The following is a 22256-nucleotide window of genomic DNA, read 5'->3' on the forward strand; positions in this document are numbered from 1 at the left end:
GGCGCCTGGGTGGCTCAGTCGTTAAGCGTCTGCCTTCGGCTCAGGTCATGATCCCAGGGTCCTGGGATCGAGCCCCGCATCGGGCTCCCTGCTCGGCAGGAAGCCTGCTTCTCCCTCTCCCACTCCCGCTGCTTGTGTTCCTGCTCTCGCTATCTCTGTCTCTGTCAAATAAATAAATAAAATCTTTAAAAAAAAAAAAACATAGCTAATATGGCAGCCAACTAGTAAACCTGATACTTGACCCAACAAACTCATTAAAACACTCATAAAAACAAAAAAGGAGATGAAAAGTTAGAATATCACAGGAACTTGGTTATCAGTGATTTGATTTGTCAGGGCACAAAAATAATCATTTAAATGGTGGAAACAAAAACAGAATTAAAAAGTCTAAATATTCAAAAGTAAGAGAGCAGCTAAATAGACCATGATATTATATGATACAATATTAAATAGGCATTAAAGATCCTTCTCAGATTATTTGATGTTAAAGAAAAAAATGTTCATGGTAAAGTAAGTGAATAAATGAAAGGAGGGACCTCCATGTATTGAAAAAAGAATCAGGCAACAAAACACTCAGAGCATACCTCTCTCAGTAGTGAGATTACTGAAAAATCTAAATTTCTTCTTTGTTCTTTTTTATATTTTCCAAATTTTCTATAATGAGTAATTATAACTTTTTATAATCAGAAAAATTATTAAGAGGAAATTCAGAAAGATAAAATTAGGAGAAAAGTACCTTCAAAAATTATTTTACAAGTAGCACCCTGACTATATAAGAACAAGTCATGTTTCAGTCTTCCTTCTCCTTAACCTCTCCTGCATTTAATGGTACAGATAGATGTACTTCCTGAAACTTTCTGCTTCACTTCTAACACTTTGTTTTTTCTTGGTGCTCTTCCAACACATAGGCACCTGTCTCTTTGCCTTGTTTGGTTCCATCTCCTATTGCTATTCCCTAAATGGGACTGTATGCCAAGACCGTGTTAGCAAGCTCTTCTTGCTCTATTAGATGCCCTTTACTGGAGGGCCTATCTATTCTCAGTCTCAGCAATTACTTCTCAGTACATGACTTCCAAGATCTACATCTCTAGTTCTTTCTTGTCTCTTGAATAGTATTCTTCAAACTCAACTGGCATATTCTATCTTCTTCCACCTGAAATTCATTTTCCCCCAAATTAATTTCCTTGTTTGAGGCCTTCCTATGTGTATTCATGGATCTATTGTGCACTGGTCACCTCATTTAAATCTGTTATCCCTCTTTCTCTCCTTCTCCTCCAACACTTGGTCACTAAATATTTTGAAATACCTCTTACATCCATTATTTTCTTTCTAGTCTAATCCTGAAACCCTGCTAATCCTCATAAATCTCAACACCTCACGCCAAGTAGTCCAATAAGTGTAAATCTAATTAATCTTCTAAGTCTCCTGTCTCTGGCTTCTCTAAAAAAAAGAAACAAAAGAAACAAAACAAAACACAACCTATATATTGCTGCTGTTGTGATGAATTTTCCTAAAACATGGCTTAAAAAAAAAAATGGAAAAAAACCCACAAAAAACAAACAAACAAAAAACCACAACCCTGTAGTCTCAAATAACTGTCAAAATTATAAGCTAAATTCTTTGGTCTCCAATGTAGCCTCTGCTTCCCTCTTGTAAATTTATTTCCTAACACAACACTACAAAAATCATCTTTCTAAACAAACTAGTCTATCTTCAAAATGAGCTCCAGGAGTATGTAATGTAAAACATTCATGAGTTTTTCTGGAAGCTTTGCTGTTTAATGTTACCAACCAATGCTTTATGTGGACAAGAAAGAAATAACAGATTAACAGTAGACTGGAAATGTTAAAGCAGAACTTGGGGAAGAGCCAACACAAATCAGACCAGGGGCCATGACATTCTGGAGAAAGCAAAACTATAGAGACAGTAGATCAGTGGTTGCTGAGAGGGAGGGAAGGAGGGATGAAGAGGCAGAGCACAGATTTTCAGGGCATTGAAACTATTCCGTATGATACTACAACGGTGAATACTGGGAATGGATTATGGACTTTGGGTGATAATGATATGTCAATATACATCAACAGCAATAAATGTACCACTGTGGTGCCAGTCCAAGAGGCTGTGCATGTATGGGGGCAGAAGGGATAAGGAAAATCTCTGTACTCTCTCTTCAATTTTGCTTCAAACCTAAAACTGCTCTAAAAAATGTTTATTAAAATATATATATACTTTGGGGAGCCTGGGTGGCTCAGTCGGTTAAGCATCTGCCTTTGGTTTAGGTTGTGATCCTGGGGTCCTGGGCTCCCTGTTCAATGGGGAGTCTGCTTCTCCCTCTCTCTCTGCCCCTCCCCCTCCTCATGCTCACTCTCTCTCTCAAATAATAAAATCTTTCAAAAAAATAAAATAAAAATATATATACTTCAAAAACAGCACACTTACAAACTTTTAAATATTTAATCCCTGTCCTCAAGATAAATTTCAGTGTAGTTCTTCTACAAACCATTTATGAGCAAGAAAGTAGAACTTAATTTCTGGGATTAAGTTCCATCTTTTAAAAGCAACATATGTCTACACTGGAATTTAAAAACGCACTTAATTTCAGATTCTTGGTACTTTGGCTAGCACCAGAATCATCATACACTAACACTTTAGATTTGACACAGAACAAGCAGTGTTAAGATCAATGCTCACAGAAAACCATTCACTGCCAGGTAATGTTTACAATACACAAGAATAACCATATAACTAGATTATGTATCTAGTATCATCTTCTGCTACCTCCCACCAGTCTCAGCTGTGCAGAAAATCACCATTTCTTATTAATTTGCTAAGTCCTTTCATAAGGCAGTCTCTATTTTTTTAAGATTTTATTTATTTATTTGAGAGAGAGAGAGCATGAGTGGAGGGGGCGGGCAGAAGGAGAGGGAAAAACAGAGCCCTTCCTCGCTGAGCAGGGAGCCCAATGTGGGGCTCAGTCCCAGGACACTAGGATCATGACCTGAGCCAAAGGCAGACGCTTAACCAACTGAGCCACCCAGGTGCCCCTCCTAGTGAATAAAGATATTCCCGCCATCTGAAATTCACCAGGATCCATCCACACTTAGCAAAACTCCTATTCATCTTTTCTCATACCATTTAAATCATAATCACCCAGAAAACAATTAATTTAAGAGAGTTTGAAAATAAAACACTGTGGGATGATTCTAAGCAGAAAAAGAACTGCAAAGAAATCTTGACCTTTAGTAGGTAGTTAGTTGCTATGCTATTGGTGTAGTAATTATTTTTGTGTGTATTATAGGATACAGCACATGAATATGACAGACACTGGGAACCAGGGTTTTACTGTGGGAGAAGGGAGATATATATATATATATATACCAAAGGAAGATGAGGAAAAGCCCTGTAGTGCTGGATTTGAATTGGAAGTATCAATATGATTAAAAAAAAAAAAAAAAAAGGTACCCCCTGGTTCCGCCCGCTGAAAGGACCAATCCACAATGGTAAACAATAGCAATGAGTACATTTATACCTAGACTTTGGTTTTTAAATTCTACTCTTAACTAAAAAAGCAGTTTTAGTGCTCTTGAAAAAACGGCTGATTTCAGATCTGGCACAAAAAAGGTACAAGGTAAGCCTGGGATCCTGTATGTAAGGAAGTGTTCAAAGACTAAAGAGTCATCTCAAAGGACATTAAGAATCGGCCACTGGTCAACTTTGAGCCAATTTTAGCATCAAAAGGAATACTGATGTACTTAATACAGAACAAAAAAGAGTGCCAGATAACAAATATAGAATGTAAGAATAAAAATAATAGATACCCTTTCTTTGCAGCCCTGGATGTAATAAATGGAATAGGTAAGGATCATTATTGGATGCTAATGACAGTGGTTGAAAGGTTGTTGGATTATTCATGAGGTCTCAAAGTATCAGCCTGAAGATCATGTGCTAATTATAAAGAGGAAGATAAACCTTACAATAGAGTGATCTGGTTATCACTACCTTAACCAAGTGGTAAAATTTAGCTCACCAGTAGCGGGACAACCTGATATTATGTCTCCTAATGTGACGTCATGTGAAGTTCACAACATGTCCTATGTAAGATTTTTGCTAAAACTGTTTATCTTGAATGTAATCAAAAAGAAACAATCAGATAAATTAAGAAATATAGAAAATTCTACAAAACAACTACCTCAAATTCTTCAAATAAGTCAATGTCATGAAAAAAAAACAAAGAAACAAACAAGTAGGCGTATTGTTCTAGATAAGAGACATATTAACTACATGAACCTTGATTGGAACCTGGATGATAAAAGTAAAACAAATACTATAAAATATTTTTTAAGGGACAATTGGAGAAATTTAAATACAGACTATATATTAGATATTACTGAATTATTATTGATTTTCTGAGGTGTGTAATAATGTGATAAAGGAAAATGCAGTTCTTAGAAGATAAATGTGGAAATACTTAGGAAGGAAATATCAAGATATCTGCACTTGCCTTCAAATGGTTCAGTAAATATGAAGCATATATGGCAAGATGACATCTGGTAAATATAGTAGTAGTAGATGGATATTCATTGTACAATTCTTTTAAGTCATCTATAGATTTGCAATTTTCAAAATAAAAACTTTGGGGGGAAATCAGTTCAGATGTCACACTTCTTAGAAGGCTTTTTAAACTTTTCTAGTGAAATTATTTTTTCTTTTTTCATATTCCCACAGACTATATTTCTAATTCAACCCTTAACAAATTTGATACTGTCCGTTTACAGGTCTGACCTCCCTAAACATGGAACCAGCCTCATCTTCATTACTAGAACTTAGCTCTTTATCTGACATGTACTATATATTCAGAGTTTGTTGTATGGATGAGATAACCGATATGCCAAATTGACAGGCCAAAACTGAAATCCAGGTATTGTCACTATCATATTGTACCTCAAATTCAATGAAATCCATCAAGCAATAAGCCTATTAAATGTTCCTATGTGATCTGTACCATTATAATAGATATCCACATCACCAATCAAACCAAATTAAAAACAAAGCATAACAATCCTAAAGCAGCCTCACCCTTAAGTCATTACAGGCCATTTTCATTTTAAATTCTTTCTAGTTTCAATTCAAGGCAATTAGAAAAGATGCATACCTGTTCTATGTCCTTGGAATTGGAGGTCTGGTTTTCTCCCAAGACTCCAGGCTGCTCATTTTCCCATGGCAATTTATTTTTTCCTTTTCCTGCACTTAATACCCTTCGGGTACAGATAGTTGGACTGTAAGATCCATAAATTTGCATGCTGTCCCTTGTGTGGTCTCCACAGTGACAGTGTGCACTCTGAGTTCTGTTACCAGCCAAGAGCCAGTCTGTATCTGCTCCATGTGCCAGATGGCTTGACCTACCCTGGGCAGATGATGGCATAAGTATTGCATATTCCACAAATCCCTGTTCTGTTAACCTTGGGAGGGTTTTTCTAGCCAATCTGGCCTGCACAGCATTCATCACTCCGTCTCCATTATCTTGCAGTTCAACAGTATCCACAGCTTTGAAAAGGATGCTGGTTTTACCTGAGCCCATGGACGATGCCAACACAGCAAAGGCTTCAAGAGCTGCTTGGCGTACCCTGCGTTTGCTATCTATAAGAGCTGGGGCAAGATTAAAAGACAGTTTGGGTAAGTCAAAATCCTCGCTGGGATAGGTCAGGAGGGAGCAGATGCAAATGTTCACTACCTCCTCTCTCACTCTGGAATGCTTATGTTTGAGATGTTCCAGGAGTAAACAAAGCACCTGTTGAGGACCTACTTCCTTCATTAGCTTGAGGAAGATTTTCATGTATTCTTGTTTGATTACCAATTTGTTGTCTGCCAACACTTTGACAGAAGCTGCTATAACTGGTCCCAAGAACTGTTGTGCCTGCTCTCCAAGGCGAATAACCAGTAAATGCAGGACCTGAAGTGTGCCATGAACCACTTTGAAGTTAGAATCATCTAACAGATTATAGAGCAAGCTAATGAAACCGACAAGACTGGAATGAGGGGTAGAACTAGGATTAAATCTTCCCATCACCTGTTTTAATTCCTCAACGGCCTGAGTCCGGTTCTTATAGTCTTCCTGATCTAACAATCTTGAATGCAGCTCTTGAGGAATAATCCCAAATTTAAGATTGCTGTTAGAAAGAGTCACTGCACAGGGGAGAGGATCTTCAGGAAATCCAGAGGCTTCCAGTTCCAAATAATAAGGAACCTGACTTCCAAATTGGGACTCCAGGCGGCGATTGTAGTGTCTCCTCAGGGCAGATGGCAAGCGAGAGATATAGGACTGAAATCTCTCTTGGCCAAGTCGTTCCCCAATTTGCTGAATTGCAGAGAAAGCAGTCTCAGATTCTTCTTCTACCTCCTGATCGCCAAGCTTTCTGGCTAGGGATATTATTACCTCGGTGAGATCTAGGCTGAACAACAAATCCTCAGGAGTAAGCAAGATAGGGAACAGCACTGCTGTGGCAGCTCGAAGCCGGGCATCTGTACTTTCCAGTCCTTGTTGTATAAGTGTTCTCAGCACCTGTCCAGAACTACGTTTCAGACATATATGTAGGATCTGTAGTGCATCTTTCCGTAGGGCTGGATTCTCTTCTCGTAAGGAGACAACTAGTTGAGGCAGAAGTGCTAAGCTAAAGGCCTCTTCCAGCTGGCCTGCCTCCCCCTGACCCCGAAGAACGTCCGAGAGGAGTTGCAAGCAGAGTCGCTTCTCATCACTACCTCCTTCCACAAGCACTCGGCCCAGGGCCCGATACAATGCTTCCTTCCGTCGGGGGAAGCCGAGTGGACAGCCCCGCCGCGGCAAAGCAGCCTGCAAAGCCTGGAAGGCCTCGGAAGGATCTGGCGCAGTCCGGAGGAGTTGAAGAAGCCGAGTCTCCTCTTCATCTCCCCCTGACAAACCACCTCCAGACCCAGACCAACTACTTGTGATTGCCTCCGCGGGCATCATGAGGGTCGAGGCCAGAGGCGAAGGTGTCGGTGGGCAGGAACTGTGGTCTCCGGCAGCTCCACGGCAATAGTTTTTCTCGCCTCTCATGGTGCCCCCACCTCGATTATCATCAGTCTCTGGGGCGGAAGGACGATTGCAGCTCTGGAGGCGACAAGCACAGAGGGCTGGAAGTTGCGGCAGGAGGCGCAGCGCAGAGGGCACAGCCGCCATGGAGGGTCGTCAGGTGGCAGAGGCTGGAGGAAACCATCGTCTCTGAAGGACTCGATGGAGCCCAGCCTTCCAGTTCCTCTCCAAGCCCCAAGCTGCAGAGGAAGAAAAGGAACAGCTTCAGTTAGCTGCCAAGTCGCCCCCGGCAGGCTGCCTTCGGCAAAATGGCCCCTGCCAGAGCCGCAGACCCCACAGCAGCCACCGGGCGTAACCAGGGGCACCACGTGACCAAACCGATGGCTTCCATGGTGATCTACCCAGAGTGGACCTCTTGACCCGGAAATCAACCTGTCGTGGTGAATGCTGGGTCATGTAGTCCACGTCAAGTGACGAATAGGCCGCAGGTTCCTTGAAAAGGAAGTGAGAACGTTACGAAAGTAGAGAACGTATCTAGAGCAGAGAAGTCAAAGAAGGGTGAAGGCACTAGGCGGAAGTGACGTTTCCGCTCCGAGCGGAAGATCGCCGCCCCACCCGAAAGGATTGGGGTTTGACTGGAGACGAGTGAGGATCCTGCCCTGACTCCAGTGGTCCACGACTCCTCCTCCTGTCGTTGCCGGCGTGATTCCTGGGACTCAGGTATTTTCCTTTTGCTGTCCTCCTGCGGCGCAGGCTTTGGCAGAGTTTTGCCGGAGTGACGCTGGTGCTGCAGTAAGAGGTAAAGAAATGAACGGGAGCTAGCAGGGAGAGAGGCGACATCTTCTTATGCAGCGTTTGTTACCGTTGTAAATGCGTTGCTTTCTACAGCCCTGAGTAAGTGCGATCCTTTCCTCCTGCGGTCCGTGCACCCTGACTGGAGATTCGGACCAAGGCCAAGCTCATAGCTCGCGTACTTTTTTTCAAATTCTGGTCTTTGGGGCCCTTACACTCTCCGCCTCCCCCCCCCCTTCCCTTTTCCTACTTCGCTTACCCTCCAGTGATTTTCTTTCATCTTTCCTTACTTTCATCACTTTAAATTATCTTTGAAAACGTACTTAATCTGTTTTTCCCTGTATCTCACCACCTCTCCCTTATACGTTCTCAAAGTCTCCTAATGCAGTTCCTCTCAGACTTACTCCGTCCCTCCTCCCTCACCCTTTGCCACCCCAACCTCTCTGCAGGATCCTTGCGCGTCTCTGCAGCCTTTCAGTCTCCTGGAAACCGAGATTGCAAAGACAATTTCACTTGCGGTTGAAGTTCTTGGCATCATGGACCTAAGAGAATTCTGCCCTGTATATTTAGGGCTAATAATGGACGTTTCTTTGTTTTAGGCGAAGTGTGAATTGGTGAGCGTCCTCTCCTTTTTGTAAATGAAACTTAAGCGGACACAATTGAAGAGCTGGAGTGTCTGGTGTGAGGCTGAATTTTTTGAAGTGTGGAAGAGGTATTTTTTGAAGGAATACACAATTACTTTGAATGACCCACTGAGAAAAGGCAGAGTTATTATTTGAAATCTCCAATTCATGCAGTTTAAATGCAAGTGAAGTCTTAGGATAATTGAGTTACATATGCCAAACCACTTTATAAATAACGTTGCTGGGTGATGCAAGTTCAAACGTAATTTCTGTTCGTTGTGTTAAAGCACAATTTGAGTATCATAGGTTTCTTTTTTGTCTTTCGGAAATAGAGTAAATGTAGATGAGGCTTGTGTAAACATCCTTATATTTTGGTTTCAGTTCTAGGTTGTTGTTTTGATTTTAATTAGTCATTTTGGTGTTTAAATGAATCTGCCTAATTTGGTTTAACTTTATTTCGGTAGACCCCCCCTTTTTTTTTTCATTTTTAAAAAATTATAGGGATAGTGTTAAGGGCGGGGGGTGAAAACCAAGAGGTTATTGTAGCAGTCATTAGTAAAAAGGAATGTCTGTCTGGTTCTCATATTTCCAGTGTAAGAAACTCATATTTATATTTTTACTCATATATACTCAGGCTTCAGGAACCCAACTCAAACTAAACAAAAGTAAGAGAATGAGGTACACATTAGAATGTACATATTAGAATGCCAGTTTATGTTGGAATAGAAGATAACCCTTTAGAGTGATCAGAATTTTCAGGTTGAAAAATCCAGTGCACTCTTTGCTGTAGTGAAGAACTTGGGAAGTGGAGGTTGTGTGGTAATCATGAAATCAAAGAAAAGGAACTTGGAAAGTCTTGAATGATATATCATCATCAAAGTTACAGTAGAAGCGTAAGAATTACTCCTTTTCTCCACAGAGAATACTTTTCAAGGGTTGTGGATACTTAAGCCAACCTTTCTCTTAGAACAAAGCAAAATGAGTCTTCATTTTGACCCCTTTTCTCAGGGCTCCGTAGATCACTATGTTAAAGATTGCAATTTATTTTGTATCTGTTACATTTAATTTCTTTGATAAAGACTTGTTAGATGCATTATCCTCCTTGGTGGTTATTTAGGAAATGGGACCTTATCAACATCATGTATCCTACTAATTATCTTTTAAGGTTATTTTGTGGAAGACATATCTCATTCATTTAATGTATATTCTATTTATTTCTTTTACACAGCAAATTTAAAAAAACTTATTCTTGAATTCCAGTAATCCAGGGAATTATAGGAATTGTATATTGACTAGAAAACCCTTTTATATTTAGCCATAAGTAGAGATAGGATAAAAATTTTTAAATCAAATTCCAGAATAGTGGAATACACTATGTGTTTAATAGTACACCTTTGAGGGGTGCCTGGATGGCTCAGTTGGTTAAGTGACTGCCTTGTGCTCGGGTCCTAATCCCAGGATCCTGGGATCAAGCCCCTCATCGGGCTCCCTGCTCGGCCGGAAGCCTGCTTCTCCCTCTCCCACTCCCCCTGCTTGTGTTCCTCTCTCGCTGTGCCTCTCTCTCTGTCAATTAAATAAATAAATAAAATCTTAAAAAAAAATAATACACCTTTGAAAGTTGAAAAGCTGTAATTAAGAATACATTGAAAATAACAGATTCAGGTAAAACAAATTAAAATATCAATACTTTTTAAAAAGTTTAGTTATATTAATGGATTATAGGAATATTTCTGATACATTAATTGTTTGAGCTGGACTTACAAACACAATTGCCCTGACAACAGCTTTTATTTCCACAGTCAGAGGTAAGATATTAATTGGCTAGATGAACCACCATAGTTTTTTCTGTGTTTTAAGTCAAATTTTACAGACATCCAGGAATATTGGAAATCAGTGTGAATTCTGTAAACTATTAAGACTTTTGTATAGTTTAAGAAGTTACTGTGAAGAAATGCTATGCAAAGGAAGGGTGCTATTAACAGGTCTTAATAAGACTACCATTTATTGATTGTTTGCTGTGTCATACAGGGTGGTAAATACTTAATGAATATTGACTCATTGAATTTTCACAACAATTTTTTGAAGTTACATCTATGTTTGTGCTGTAGCACATGTTATGGATGTTTCCATGGAAAATAATTGGACAGAGAAAGTAAAACAAATTAGTCAATGTAGCTACTTAGAGCTTTGGAACAGTTTTGGTGGGGAAGAGCTTTGAAACTATAGGATAAAATTTGATTTTTCCATAACTAATCATTCATTTATTTTATTGTATATTTATTTAATTATTTTATTAGGTATTATTTAATGATTTATATTTTAATCTTCCTTTTTGGGTTTCTGTTCTGAAATTTTTTAGTTTCTTACTTGAGCCAGAATATCAATAAGGTTAAGAAATTGTGAGTCTATTTTTATATATGTGAAATTAAACAGGTTTTCTTGATGTATATCAGAGATACATTTTCATTTATTTAGGTTTATGTTTCAAAGCCACTGTGCATTTCTGAGTCAAAACTATAATTTTAAACAAAGATCCAATTTTTGTTGCATTTCTGGTACTAATCTGTGTAAGTTCACAGGATTTCACTTTCATTGCAACCAGTTTTTCAGTGGACGGATTAATTATGTAACTTACAGCTTTTGCTGGATGTAAAAAAGGCTTTGAGGACTTTCTTTTGTATTATTTCTGACTTCATGATAATAATATTCATATTATAGCGGGCTTCTAATTTTACTTTTGTTTCTCCAGATATAATGAAAGACAATCTCAGAGAACAGGAAAATATGCCAACTTGTTCTTAGGCCCACTGATAAAATAGTATGCCATCGTTAATTGAATTCTTCTGTGAGGAGAGTTGAACTGTGGGAAAGAAATTTAAGAAAAGAACTGATCTGATAAAATACTCTAAGTTTTATATCACACTTTTTACAACAAAGTATAAGTGTGTTTGGATTTTTTTTTTTAACAATTCTTATTTCTCATCACCATTTATTTACTCTCATTGTAGCAGATAATTGCCTCCCAATTGATTTCAGCACCACTGTTTTGTAGCTTAGGTGTCAGTTAAGTAGTTACTAAACTCATAGCCTGACCTTTATTAGCTTTGTTTCAGCACCTAAAATTATGAAGCTGCTGTAGACTATGGAAAGTTTGATTTTATCTAATATTGTCTTTATACTGTGCATATTTATGTAACAAGAATGCTGCCATTATATAAGTAACAGAAGGGAATATTGTTCCATAGATCCCTCTGTATTTCATTTTCAAGCCCTAATATACTTTTGTATCTGATCTACATAGTATGTGTATATATTTTATATGTGTGTGTACTTGTATGTGATCTATTTTTAAGTTTCTGTCCTGCAATTTTTTAGATTCTTGTTTGAGTTAAAACTTTAATAAGGTTAAGAAATTATGAATTTATAAGTGAAGCTTTATAACATAAAGAACTTTGGAGACAGCATTCCAAGGTTTAAATCTTGTCTGGGCCTAATTTCTCTGTGCCTCAGATTACTTTATAAAATAAGAATAATAATAACAACAACAGTACCTATCTCATGGTGTTATTCTGAGGATGAAAGGAGTTAATACATGTACAAAGCTTAGAACAGTAACTGGCCTATTTTGTCAGTCAAAGGTCTTCCAAGTAACTCTTTATAGAATAATTTTCTCAGGAGTGGCAACAATTATAAATTGGTTCAGTAAATATTTTTTACAGGTCTGTACTGTTCAGCATTGACATTTTTTTAATGTAATGTATACAGAACATTGTTCTAAGATTAAGAAAACATTGTATTCCCAGTAACATCTCTTACTACTTGTATGATCTTTGTTAATTCATTTAAACTCTCTGAACTTAAGATTCTTCATCTCTAATTCTTATGCCAAGTTTAGCGCCCTATATATACATTCTTTTTTTTCTGTGCAAAATTTCAAAAACATGCAAAAACAATAATATCATAAACCCTCACATACCTGTCACCCAGCTTCAACAGTTAGCAACTCATGACATCATCTACATCTCCACTTACTCATCCCATATTATTTTTAAAAATATTTTATTTATTTATTTATTTATTTAGAGAGAACGTGCTTATGCGTGTTGGGGGGGGTACAGGGAAAGGGAGAGAGAGAGAGAGAGAATCTCAAGCAGACTCCTCACTGAGAGTGGAGCCCAACGCGGGGCTTAATCTCACAACCTTGAGATCATGTCCTGAGCCGAAATCAAGAGTCGGACACTTAACTGACTGAGCCACCCAAGTGCCCCTCATCCCATATTATTTTAAGCAAACCCCTGATATCATATTATTTTACCTACAAATATTTTAGTATGTAAAAGATAAAAACTCCTAAAAGCATAACTACAGTATCATTTTTTCAGCAATGGTGATTAGTTAATACAATGAATAATCTAGTTAGTTTACAAATTTCCAGTTGTCTCCTAAATGTATGTGTCTGGGTGTGTGTGCATATGTCCGCACACATGCACACACACTTACACAGTCACAAGTTATGTTTGTTTGATATGTCTTTCAACTTTATTTTGATCTGTATGTCCATTCTCTTTCTTTTAATTTCTTTCGGTTTATTTGTGCAAGCATCTAGGTTATTCCATAATGTTTCTCACAGTCAGGATATTTTTGCTGATTGCATCCTTCTGTTACAGTTTAACATGCTGCTTCTGTTCTCTGTATTTCTTGTAAATTAATAGTTGGATCTAGATTGTTGACTGCATGTTTGATTTTGGTGTTTGGGGGGCTGGGGAGTTCAAGAATATCCATAGTTGATGTTATGGTCTTCTATCAAAAGGTCCTGATGTCTGGTTGTCTCTCTTTTTGTGATATTAGTAGCCCTTCATAATCAATACTTTTGATCAATACCTACATTTATTCATTAAGATTGTAAAATGGTGACACTTTATCATCCCTTCTTTATTAACTGGAGTACTTTTCTGAAAAGAAACTTCTCCTCATGTATTTGGTACCCCAGTAGCACAGTTAGTATCAGAAAGACATGATAAATGATCGATTCTTTCCCTTTATTTACTAGGTATCAAATAATAAATTGGTTTATTAGCATCCTCCAGTGGTGATGAATTAGGACTTTCTTTAAATTGCAATAATTGTATTATCATTATGGACTCATGGATTTATTTATTTATTTGTTTTTAAGATTTTATTTATTTATTTGTTGGAGAAAGAGAGCACAAGCACAAGCAGGGGGAGCAGCAGGCAGGCAGAGGGAAAAGCCCAGGCTCCCTGCTGTGCAAGGAACCCGATGCAGGACTCCATCCCAGGACCCTGGGATCATGCCCTGAGCCAAAGGCAGACACTTAACTGACTGAGCCACCCAGGTGTCCCTGGACTCATGGATTTAAGCATATCTGATATGTCTTAATCAGTTGCAGTTATTGATATTCACTTTGTCCCATCTTTAACTAGTGATAGCCTATTCAACTTGGCTCCTATTTTTTATAACCTTAGTTGTCACTCATAGCTTTCTTGCTATCTAGTATGTAAAAATTCCAAATTTATCTTGATATTTTGTGCCCAAGCCTTGAATCAGCCATTTGTACAAGGAGTTCTGGTCCCTTGAGGGGGAATGATATTTAGGGACCACATCTGGATGGTAGAAGTGCTCCTTGCTACTGGGTTGGTCATAGTTCCTAGCCCTTTTCAGTAAATGTAATTAACTTTTTCCTTAAAATAATGCATATATTTTTATACATTTGTATATCTCATATGTATTTTCTGTTATATACATAAAGTATATACTAGTACATATAATTAATGTTTCTGTATATAGATTTATTCTCTCTTATACTTTTTATTCAAAATCAGAGTACAAGGTTTATATTTAATATCTTAGTCTTACATCTTTATCTCTTTTCTCCCCTACTGAGAATTACAGATCACAGTGACCCTAGGGATGATGATATTAGAAATGCCAAGTAATTATGCAATGCACACATAACAGTTTGCAGTGCACACATAACAGTTTCAGAATACAAATAAGACTTTTACCAATAATGTGATTACTGAAAATAGCATAAGGTTTTTTTTGTTTTGTTTTAGGGCATATCCCACTAGTAACAGACCATCAAATTACTGTTTTAAAGTTATTTGGAATGGTATGGTTAGGCCGCTAATTAGATAAACATTGGGTTCCTTTGCTTCCTTTTATTTTCAAGTTTCTTGTGGATTGTGTTTTTAAGATTTAATTTTGTTTTATAATTATGTAAAATACTTTCCTGATTCCCCAGACAAATCTATAAAATGGGATATATTTGTGATGTCTAGCTTCTATCTATCCCCTCTACTCCGTGCCCTCCCTCCTTCTATAGATACCCTTTTAAAAAATATTTAATATTTCCTTTGTTTTTTAATATAAGTGAACCCATATACTTGTAACTTCCCCTTGGATACATGGTGACATACTATACGCATACTTCTCTTCCTTGCTTGGATCAGGGAGATCCCTCTAGAGCTGTATGTACAGAGATTCCTCATTCTTTTTCCACAGCTGCATACCACTCCATTTTATGGTATGTCATACATAGTTTTTTTCATAGTTTTTTCCTTTCTTTTGTTGGTGGACATTAGAGTTGTTTTAAAATTCTTGGTCAGTTACATCTTAGTCTCTCAAGCATAAAAATAAGCATAATGAATTATTATTTTGCTTTTACAAATAGACTTGCATTTACTAGCTTTTTGCAGTTGTCATTATATATTTTTTGCCATTGCGTATCTTGAGTATATTCTTAGAAGTCAGATTGTTGGGTCAAAGGGTAAATGCAGATGTTATTTTGCTAGACTTTCCAGATTTACCTCCAGACGTCTTTCTTATATCGTTTAATATTTACACAGCAATGTGTGAGAGTGCCTGTTTCTCACAGTAGTACCAACAGAGTGTATTGCCAAGAAAGAACTATTAACTTGTTTTAATCTATTTGATCATAAGTGAAGTTGAGTGATTTTTCATATAGTTAAGAACCATTTGCATTTTTTATCTAGTTGTTCATTTTTTTAGCCTATATTTCCCATAGGGCTAGGGTATTTTAGAAATGTTATACATACTCTAATATGTATTTTACATATGTTGCAGATATTTTTCTCAATCTCATATTTCTCCTTTGCTTATGATTTCTTTAGTCAAAGTATTGTAGCTAGTCAAAGCTTTGTAAGGTAATCAACTTGATCTGTCTTTTCACTTATGCTTCTGGGTTTTGTATCATAGTTAAGAAATTATTTCTAATCTTGGTTACAGAGGAATTCATCCTGTTATTTTAATAAAATACGTTGTATGATTTCACTTTTTTACATTTATACCTCTGATGCATTAAGAATTTATCCTGGTGTAGATTTGTGAAAGGGGTCTAATTTTATCTATTTTTTATAAGGCTATTTAGTTATTCTAACATATTTATTTAAAAGCCCTGTTTTCCTCACTGATTTTGAGATACTGCCTTTATCATAAGCTAAATTTGCATATGCTAAATGATCTGTTCGGTATTTTAATTCTTCTCCATTGGTCTGTTTCTCCAAACCAAACATTCTGTTTAATCCACAACAACAAATTTTCCAAAAATGACAAAGTTCAAGTCAAGGATAAATGATTTGCCCAAAGTATATAGCTATTAACTAGTCAAATGTAGACTTGAACTCAAATCTCTCTGGTTCTAAAATTCATACTTTTGCTCACTTTTCTTTCCTGTTTTCCATGATACTTACTTTTCCTTCTGCACAAGGCTGTTACTGAGATGAAATTGTCAATGTGAACTTTCAAAAGTGAGGTTTTAAAAATTACCAGTTATTGCTTCTTTGAGTTATTTTTAGCTATTTAAAGGTAAATAGCTGAACCAAATATACTCACAGTTGTAATTCGTAATTTTGAAGGAGTTAACGGTATGACGTAGGATAATTTTTTAGCAGTTACACTTGTGCTGGCAATATTTTAACTGGTTCTCAAACATTAGCATGTCATATCAGTTGCCTGGAGGGCTTAAAAAACATATTGCTGCCCCTTCCTGTCTGTGTAGTTTCTGATTTCTTAGATGTGTGGCTGGGCTCAAGAATTTGCGTTGCTAGCAGATCCCAGGTGATGTTGATGCTGGTGGTACAAGGATCATATTTTGAGAACCATTGTTTTAAACTTCTAAAAAAAGTTAAAGTTTTGTGAATTTCTCTTAAGTCAGATTTCTTCAGAGAGGAAAGAGGTCAAATTAAAAATTTTAAGAATGATGTTATGACAGACCTCCAGTGTAATTTATTTTAAGTTCCCTATTTTTACCCTGCCCTTTGAAAGTTTTTAGTTTGAGTTGTTTTGATTAAGCATTAAAAGTATTATCTCTTTACTTAAACTTTATTCTCAATATTTCTTTTTTTATATTTATTTAAATTCAATTAATTAACATATAATCTATTTGTTTCAGGGGTACAGGTCTGTAATTCATCAGTCTTATATAATACCCAGTGCTCATTATAATACATACCCTCCCCAATGTCCATCACCCAGTTACTCCATCTCTCCACTCCCTCTCCCTCCAGCAACCCTCAGCTTCTCTCCTATGATTAAGAGGCTCTTATGGTTTGTCTCCCTCTCTGGTTTCGTCTTGTTTCATTTTTTCCTGTCTTCCCCTATGATCCTCTGCCTTGCTTCTTACATTCCACATATCAATAAGAACATATGATAATTCTCTTTCTCTGCTTTGTTTCACCCTGTGTAATACCCTCTAGTTCCATCCATGTCGTTGCAAATGACAAGATTTCATTTTATGATGGCTACATAATATTCCAGTGTGTGTGTGTGTGTGTGTGTGTGTGTGTACCACATCTTTATCCATTCATCTGCCGATGAACATCTGAGCTCTTCCATAGTTTGGCTATTGTGGACAATGCTGCTGTAAACATTGGGGTGCAGGTACCCGTTCAGATCACTACATTTGTATCTTCGGGGTAAATACCCAGTAGTGCAATTGCTGGGACATAGGGTAGCTCTATTTTCAACTTTTTGAGGAACCTCCGTACTGTTTTCCAGAGTGGCTGCACCAGCTTGCATTTCCACCAACAGTGTGGGAGGGTTCCCCTTTCTCTGCATCCTCACCAACATCTGTCATTTCCTGACTTGTTAATTTTAGCCATTCTGACTGGTGTGAGATGGTATCTCATTGTGCTTTTGATTTGTATTTCCCTGATGCCGAGTGCTGTTGAGCACTTTTTCATGTGTTTCTTGGCCATTTGGATGTCTTCTTTGCAGAAATGTCTGTTCATGTCTTCTGTTCATTTCTTGATTGGATTATTCTTTGGGTGTTGAGTTTGACAAGTTCTTTATAGATTTTGGATACTAGCCCTTTATCTGATATGTCATTTGCAAATGTCTTCTCCCATTCTGTCCGTTGCCTTTCGGTTTTGTTGACTGTTTCCTTTGCTGTGCAAAAGCTTTTTATTTTGATGAAGTCCCAATAGTTCATTTTTGCCTTTGTTTCCCTTGCCTTTGGAGATGTGTCTAGCAAGAAGTTGCTGCAGCTGAGGTCGAAGAGAGGTTGAAGAGAGGTTGCTGCCTGTGTTCTTCTCTAGGATTTTGATGGATTCCTATCTCACATTTAGGTCTTTCATCCATTTTGACTCTATTTTTGTGTATGGTTTAAGGAAATGGTCCAGTTTCAATCATCTGCATGTGGCTGTCCAATTTTCCTAACACCATTTGTTGAAGAGGCTTTTTTCCATTAGATATTCTTTCCTGCTTTGCTGAACATAGTTGACCATAGTGTTGAGGGTCCATTTCTGGGTTCTCTATTCTGTTCCACTAATCTGTGTGTCTGTTTTTGTGCCAGTACCATACTATCTTGATGATTATAGCTTTGTAATAGAGCTTGAAGTACAGAATTGTGATGCCACCAGTTTTGGTTTTCTTTTTCAAAATTACTTTGGCTATTCGGGGTCTTTTCTGGTTCCATACAAATTTTAGGATTATTTGTTCCAGTTCTGTGAAAAAAGTTGATGGTATTTTGATAGGGATTGCATTGAATCTGTACATTGCAGTAGGTAGCATAGACATTTTAACAGTATTTGTTCTTCCAATCCTTGAGAATGGAACGTTTTTCCATTTCTTTGTGTCTTCCTCAATTTCTTTCATGAGTATCCTATAGTTTTCTGAGTACAGATCCTTTGCCTCTTTGGTTAGATTTATCCCTAGGTATCTTACGGTTTTGGGTGCAATTGTAAATGGGATCGACTCCTTAATTTTTCTTTCTTCTGGCTCATTGTTGATGTAGAGAAATGCAACTGATTTCTGTGCATTGATTTTATATCCTGCCACTCTGCTGAATTCCTGTATGAGTTGTAGCAATTTTTGGGGTGGAGTCTTTTGGGTTTTCCACATAAAGTATCATGTCATCTGCAGAGTGAAAGTTTGACTTCTTTGCCACTTCGGATGCCTTTTATTTCTTTCTGTTTTCTGATTGCTGAGGCTAGGACTTCTAGTACTATGTTGAATAGCAGTGGTGATAGTGGACGTCCCTGCCTTGTTCCTGACCTTAGGGGAAAAGCTCTCAGTTTTTCCCCATTGAGAGGCATATTCGCTGTGGGTTTTTCATAGATGGCTTTTATGATATTGAGGTATGTACCCTCTATCCCTACACTCTGAAGAATTTTAATCAAGAAAGGATGCTGTACTTTGTCAAATGTTTTTTCTGAGTCTATTGAGAGGATTATATAGTTCTTGTCCTTTCTTTTATTTATGTAGTGTATCATATTGATTGATTTGTGGATGTTGAACCAACCTTGCAGCCCAGGAATAAATCCCACTTGGTCATAGTGAATAATCCTCTTAATGTACTGTTGGATCTTATTGGCTATAGTATTTTGATGAGAATTTTTGCATCCATTTTCATCAGGGATATTGGTCTGTAATTCTCCTTTTTGGTGGGGTCTTTGTCTGGTTTTGGGATCAAGGTAATACTGGCCTCATAGAGTTTGGAAGTTTTCCTTCCATTTTGATTTTTTGAAACAGTGTTAGAAGAATAGGTATTAATTCTTCTTTAAATGTTTGGTAGAATTCCCCTGGGAAGCCATGTGGTCCTGAGCTCTTATTTGTTGGGGAATTTTTGATTACTGCTTTGACTTCCTTGCGGGTTATGATCTGTTCACGTTTTCTATTTCTTCCTGGTTAAGTGTTGGTAGTTTATACATCTCCAGGAATGCATCCATTTCTTCCAGATTGCCTAATTTGTTGGCATATAGTTGCTCATAATATGTTCTTATAATTGTTTGTATTTCTTCTGTGTTGGTTGTGATCTCTCCTCTTTCATTCATGATTTTATTTATTTAGGTCCTTTCTCTTTTCTTTTTGATAAGTCTGGCCAGGGGTTTATCAGTCTTATCAATTCTTTCAGAGAACCAGCTCCCACTTTCATTGATCTGTTCTACTATTCTTTTGGTTTCTATTTCATTGACTTTTGCTCTAATCTTTATTATTTCTCTTCTCCTGCAGGGTTTAGGCTTTATTTGTTGTTCTTTCTCCAGCTCTTTTAGGTATAGAGTTAGGTTGTATGTTTGAGACCTTTCTTGTTTCTTGAAAAAGGCTTGTATTGCTATATGCTTCCCTCTTAGGACTGCCTTTGCTGCATCCCAAAGATTTTGAACAATTGTGTTTTCATTTTCATTTGTTTCCATGGATTTTTTAAAATTCTTCTTTAATTTCCTGGTTGACCCATTCATTCTTTAGTAGGATGCTCTTTAGCCTCCATGTATTTGAGTTCTTTCCAGCTTTCCTCTTGTGATTGAGTTCTAGTTTCAAAGCATTGTGGTCCAAAAATATGCAGAAAATGATCCCAATCTTTTAGTACCAGTTGAGACCTGATTTGTGACCCAGGATGTGATCTATTCTGGAGAATGTTCCATGTGCACTCGAGAAGAATGTGTATTCTTTTGCTTTGGGATAGAATGTTCTGAATATATCTGTGAAGCCCATCTGGTCCAGTGTGTCATTCAAATCCCTTATTGCCTTTTTGATCTTCTCCTTAGATGATCTCTCCTTTGCAGGGGTGTGTTAAAGTCCCTTACTATTACTGTATTGTTGTCGATGTGTTTCTTTGATTTTGTCATTAATTGGCTTATATAATTGGCTGCTCCCAAGTTAGTAAACAAATATTTACAATTGTTAGATCTTCTTGTTGGATAGACCTTTTAATTATGATATAGTGTCCTTCCTCATCTCTTATTACAGTCTTTGGTTTGAAATCTAATTTGTCTGATAAAAGGATTGCCACCCCAGCTTTCTTTTGATGTCCATTAGCATGATAAATGGTTTTCCACCCCCTCACTTTAAATCTGGAGGTGTCTTTGGGTCTAAAATGACTCTCTTGCAGATAGCATTTCAGTGGGTCTTAGTTTTTTATCCAGTCTGATACCCTTTGTCTTTTGATTGGGGCATTTAGCCCATTTACATTCAGAGTAACTATTGAAAGATATGAATTTAGTGCCATTGTATTGCCTGTAAGGTGACTGTTACTTTATATTGTCTCTCTTCCTTTCTGGTTTATGTTATTTTTGGGTTCTCTCTTTGCTTAGAGGACCCCTTTTCTATAAGGTTGGTTTGGTCATCACAAATTATTTTAATTTCTATTTGTCCTGGAAGCTTTTCATCACTCCTTCTATTTTGAATGACATCCTAGCTGGATAAAGTATTCTTGGCTGCATATTTTTCTCATTTAGTGCTCTGAATATATCATGCCAGTCCTTTCTGGCCTGCCACGGCTGGGTGGATAGGTCTGCTGCCAATCTAATGTTTTTACCCTTGTAGGTTACCAATCTCTTATCCCCAGCTGCTTTCAGGATTTTCTCTTTTGTCTCTGAGATTTGTAAGTTCCACTATTCCATGTTGGGGTGTTGACCTATTTTTATTGATTTTGAGGGGAGTTCTCTGTGCCTCCTGGATTTTGATGCCTGTTTCCTTCTCCAGATTAGGGAAGTTCTCTGCTATAATCTGCTCCACTATACCTTCTGCCCCTCTCTCTTTCCTCTTCTTCTGGGATCCCAATTATTTTAATATTGTTCTACTTTATGGTATCACTTGTCTCTCGAATTTTCCTCTTGTGATCCAGTTATTGTTTATCTCTCTTTTTCTTAGCTTCTTTATTCTCCATCATTGGTCTTCTATATCACTAATTCTCTCTTTTGCCTCATTTATCGTAGCAGTTAGAGCCTCCATTTTTTATTGCATCTCATTAATAGTCTTTTTGATTTCTACTTGGTTAGATTTTAGTTCTTTTATTTCTCCAGAAAGGGATTCTCTAGTGTCTTCTATGCTTTTTTCAGACCCAGCCAGTATCTTTTTTTTTTTTTAATTTTATTTATTTATTTGTCAGACAGCACAAAAGCAGGGGGAGCTGCAGGCAGAGGGAGAAGTAGGCTTCTCGAGGAGCCCAATGTGGGACTTGATCCCAGGACCCTGGGATCATGACCTGAGTGGAAGGCAGACACTCAACCAACTGAGCCACCCAGGCGTCCCAGGCCCAGCTACTATCTTTATAATCGTTATTCTGAACTCTAGTTCTAACATCTTACTAATGTCCATATTCATTAGGTTCCTGGCAGTCAGTACTGCCTCTTATTCTCTTTTTTGAGGTGAGTTTTTCCATCTTGTCATTCTGTCCAGGGAAAAATAGACGAATGAGAGAACAAAATAGTAAAATGGCAACAACAACCCCAGAGAAATATACACGAAACAAATCAGAAGAGATCCGAAACCTGGCGGGGTGGGGGGGGGGAAGGAAGAAAAAAGAATATAAACA

At 37.5% G+C, this 22256-nt stretch overlaps 2 protein-coding genes across 8 annotated transcripts in view; one reads left to right on the top strand and one right to left on the bottom strand.

Annotated features, from left to right (window-relative positions):
* Positions 1-7446, bottom strand: part of TOGARAM1 (TOG array regulator of axonemal microtubules 1) — an 80979-nt gene extending 73533 nt beyond the window's left edge. For 2 of the 3 annotated variants that reach the window (XM_031024573.2, XM_081830574.1), the window contains exon 1: positions 5153-7446. In XM_031024573.2, coding sequence (XP_030880433.1) covers positions 5153-7195 — 2043 coding nt within the window. In that variant the 5' untranslated portion in view covers positions 7196-7446. The remainder of the gene's footprint in view (positions 1-5152) is intronic. The other variant, XM_031024598.2, reaches the window with a different exon arrangement.
* Positions 7447-7596: 150 nt separating this feature from the next.
* KLHL28 (kelch like family member 28) overlaps positions 7597-22256 on the top strand; it is a 43077-nt gene continuing 28417 nt past the window's right edge. For 2 of the 5 annotated variants that reach the window (XM_006727109.3, XM_081830578.1), the window contains exon 1: positions 7597-7768. The gene's annotated coding sequence lies outside the window, so the exon portion shown is untranslated. Of the gene's footprint in view, positions 7848-8439; positions 8553-17607; positions 18070-22256 lie in introns of those variants that run through there. The other 3 variants (XM_081830575.1, XM_081830576.1, XM_081830577.1) reach the window with 3 other exon arrangements.

This window comes from Leptonychotes weddellii, chromosome 9 (genome assembly GCF_054177405.1).
Source record: "Leptonychotes weddellii isolate Sample4059 chromosome 9, ASM5417740v2, whole genome shotgun sequence".
NCBI lineage: Eukaryota > Metazoa > Chordata > Mammalia > Carnivora > Phocidae > Leptonychotes > Leptonychotes weddellii.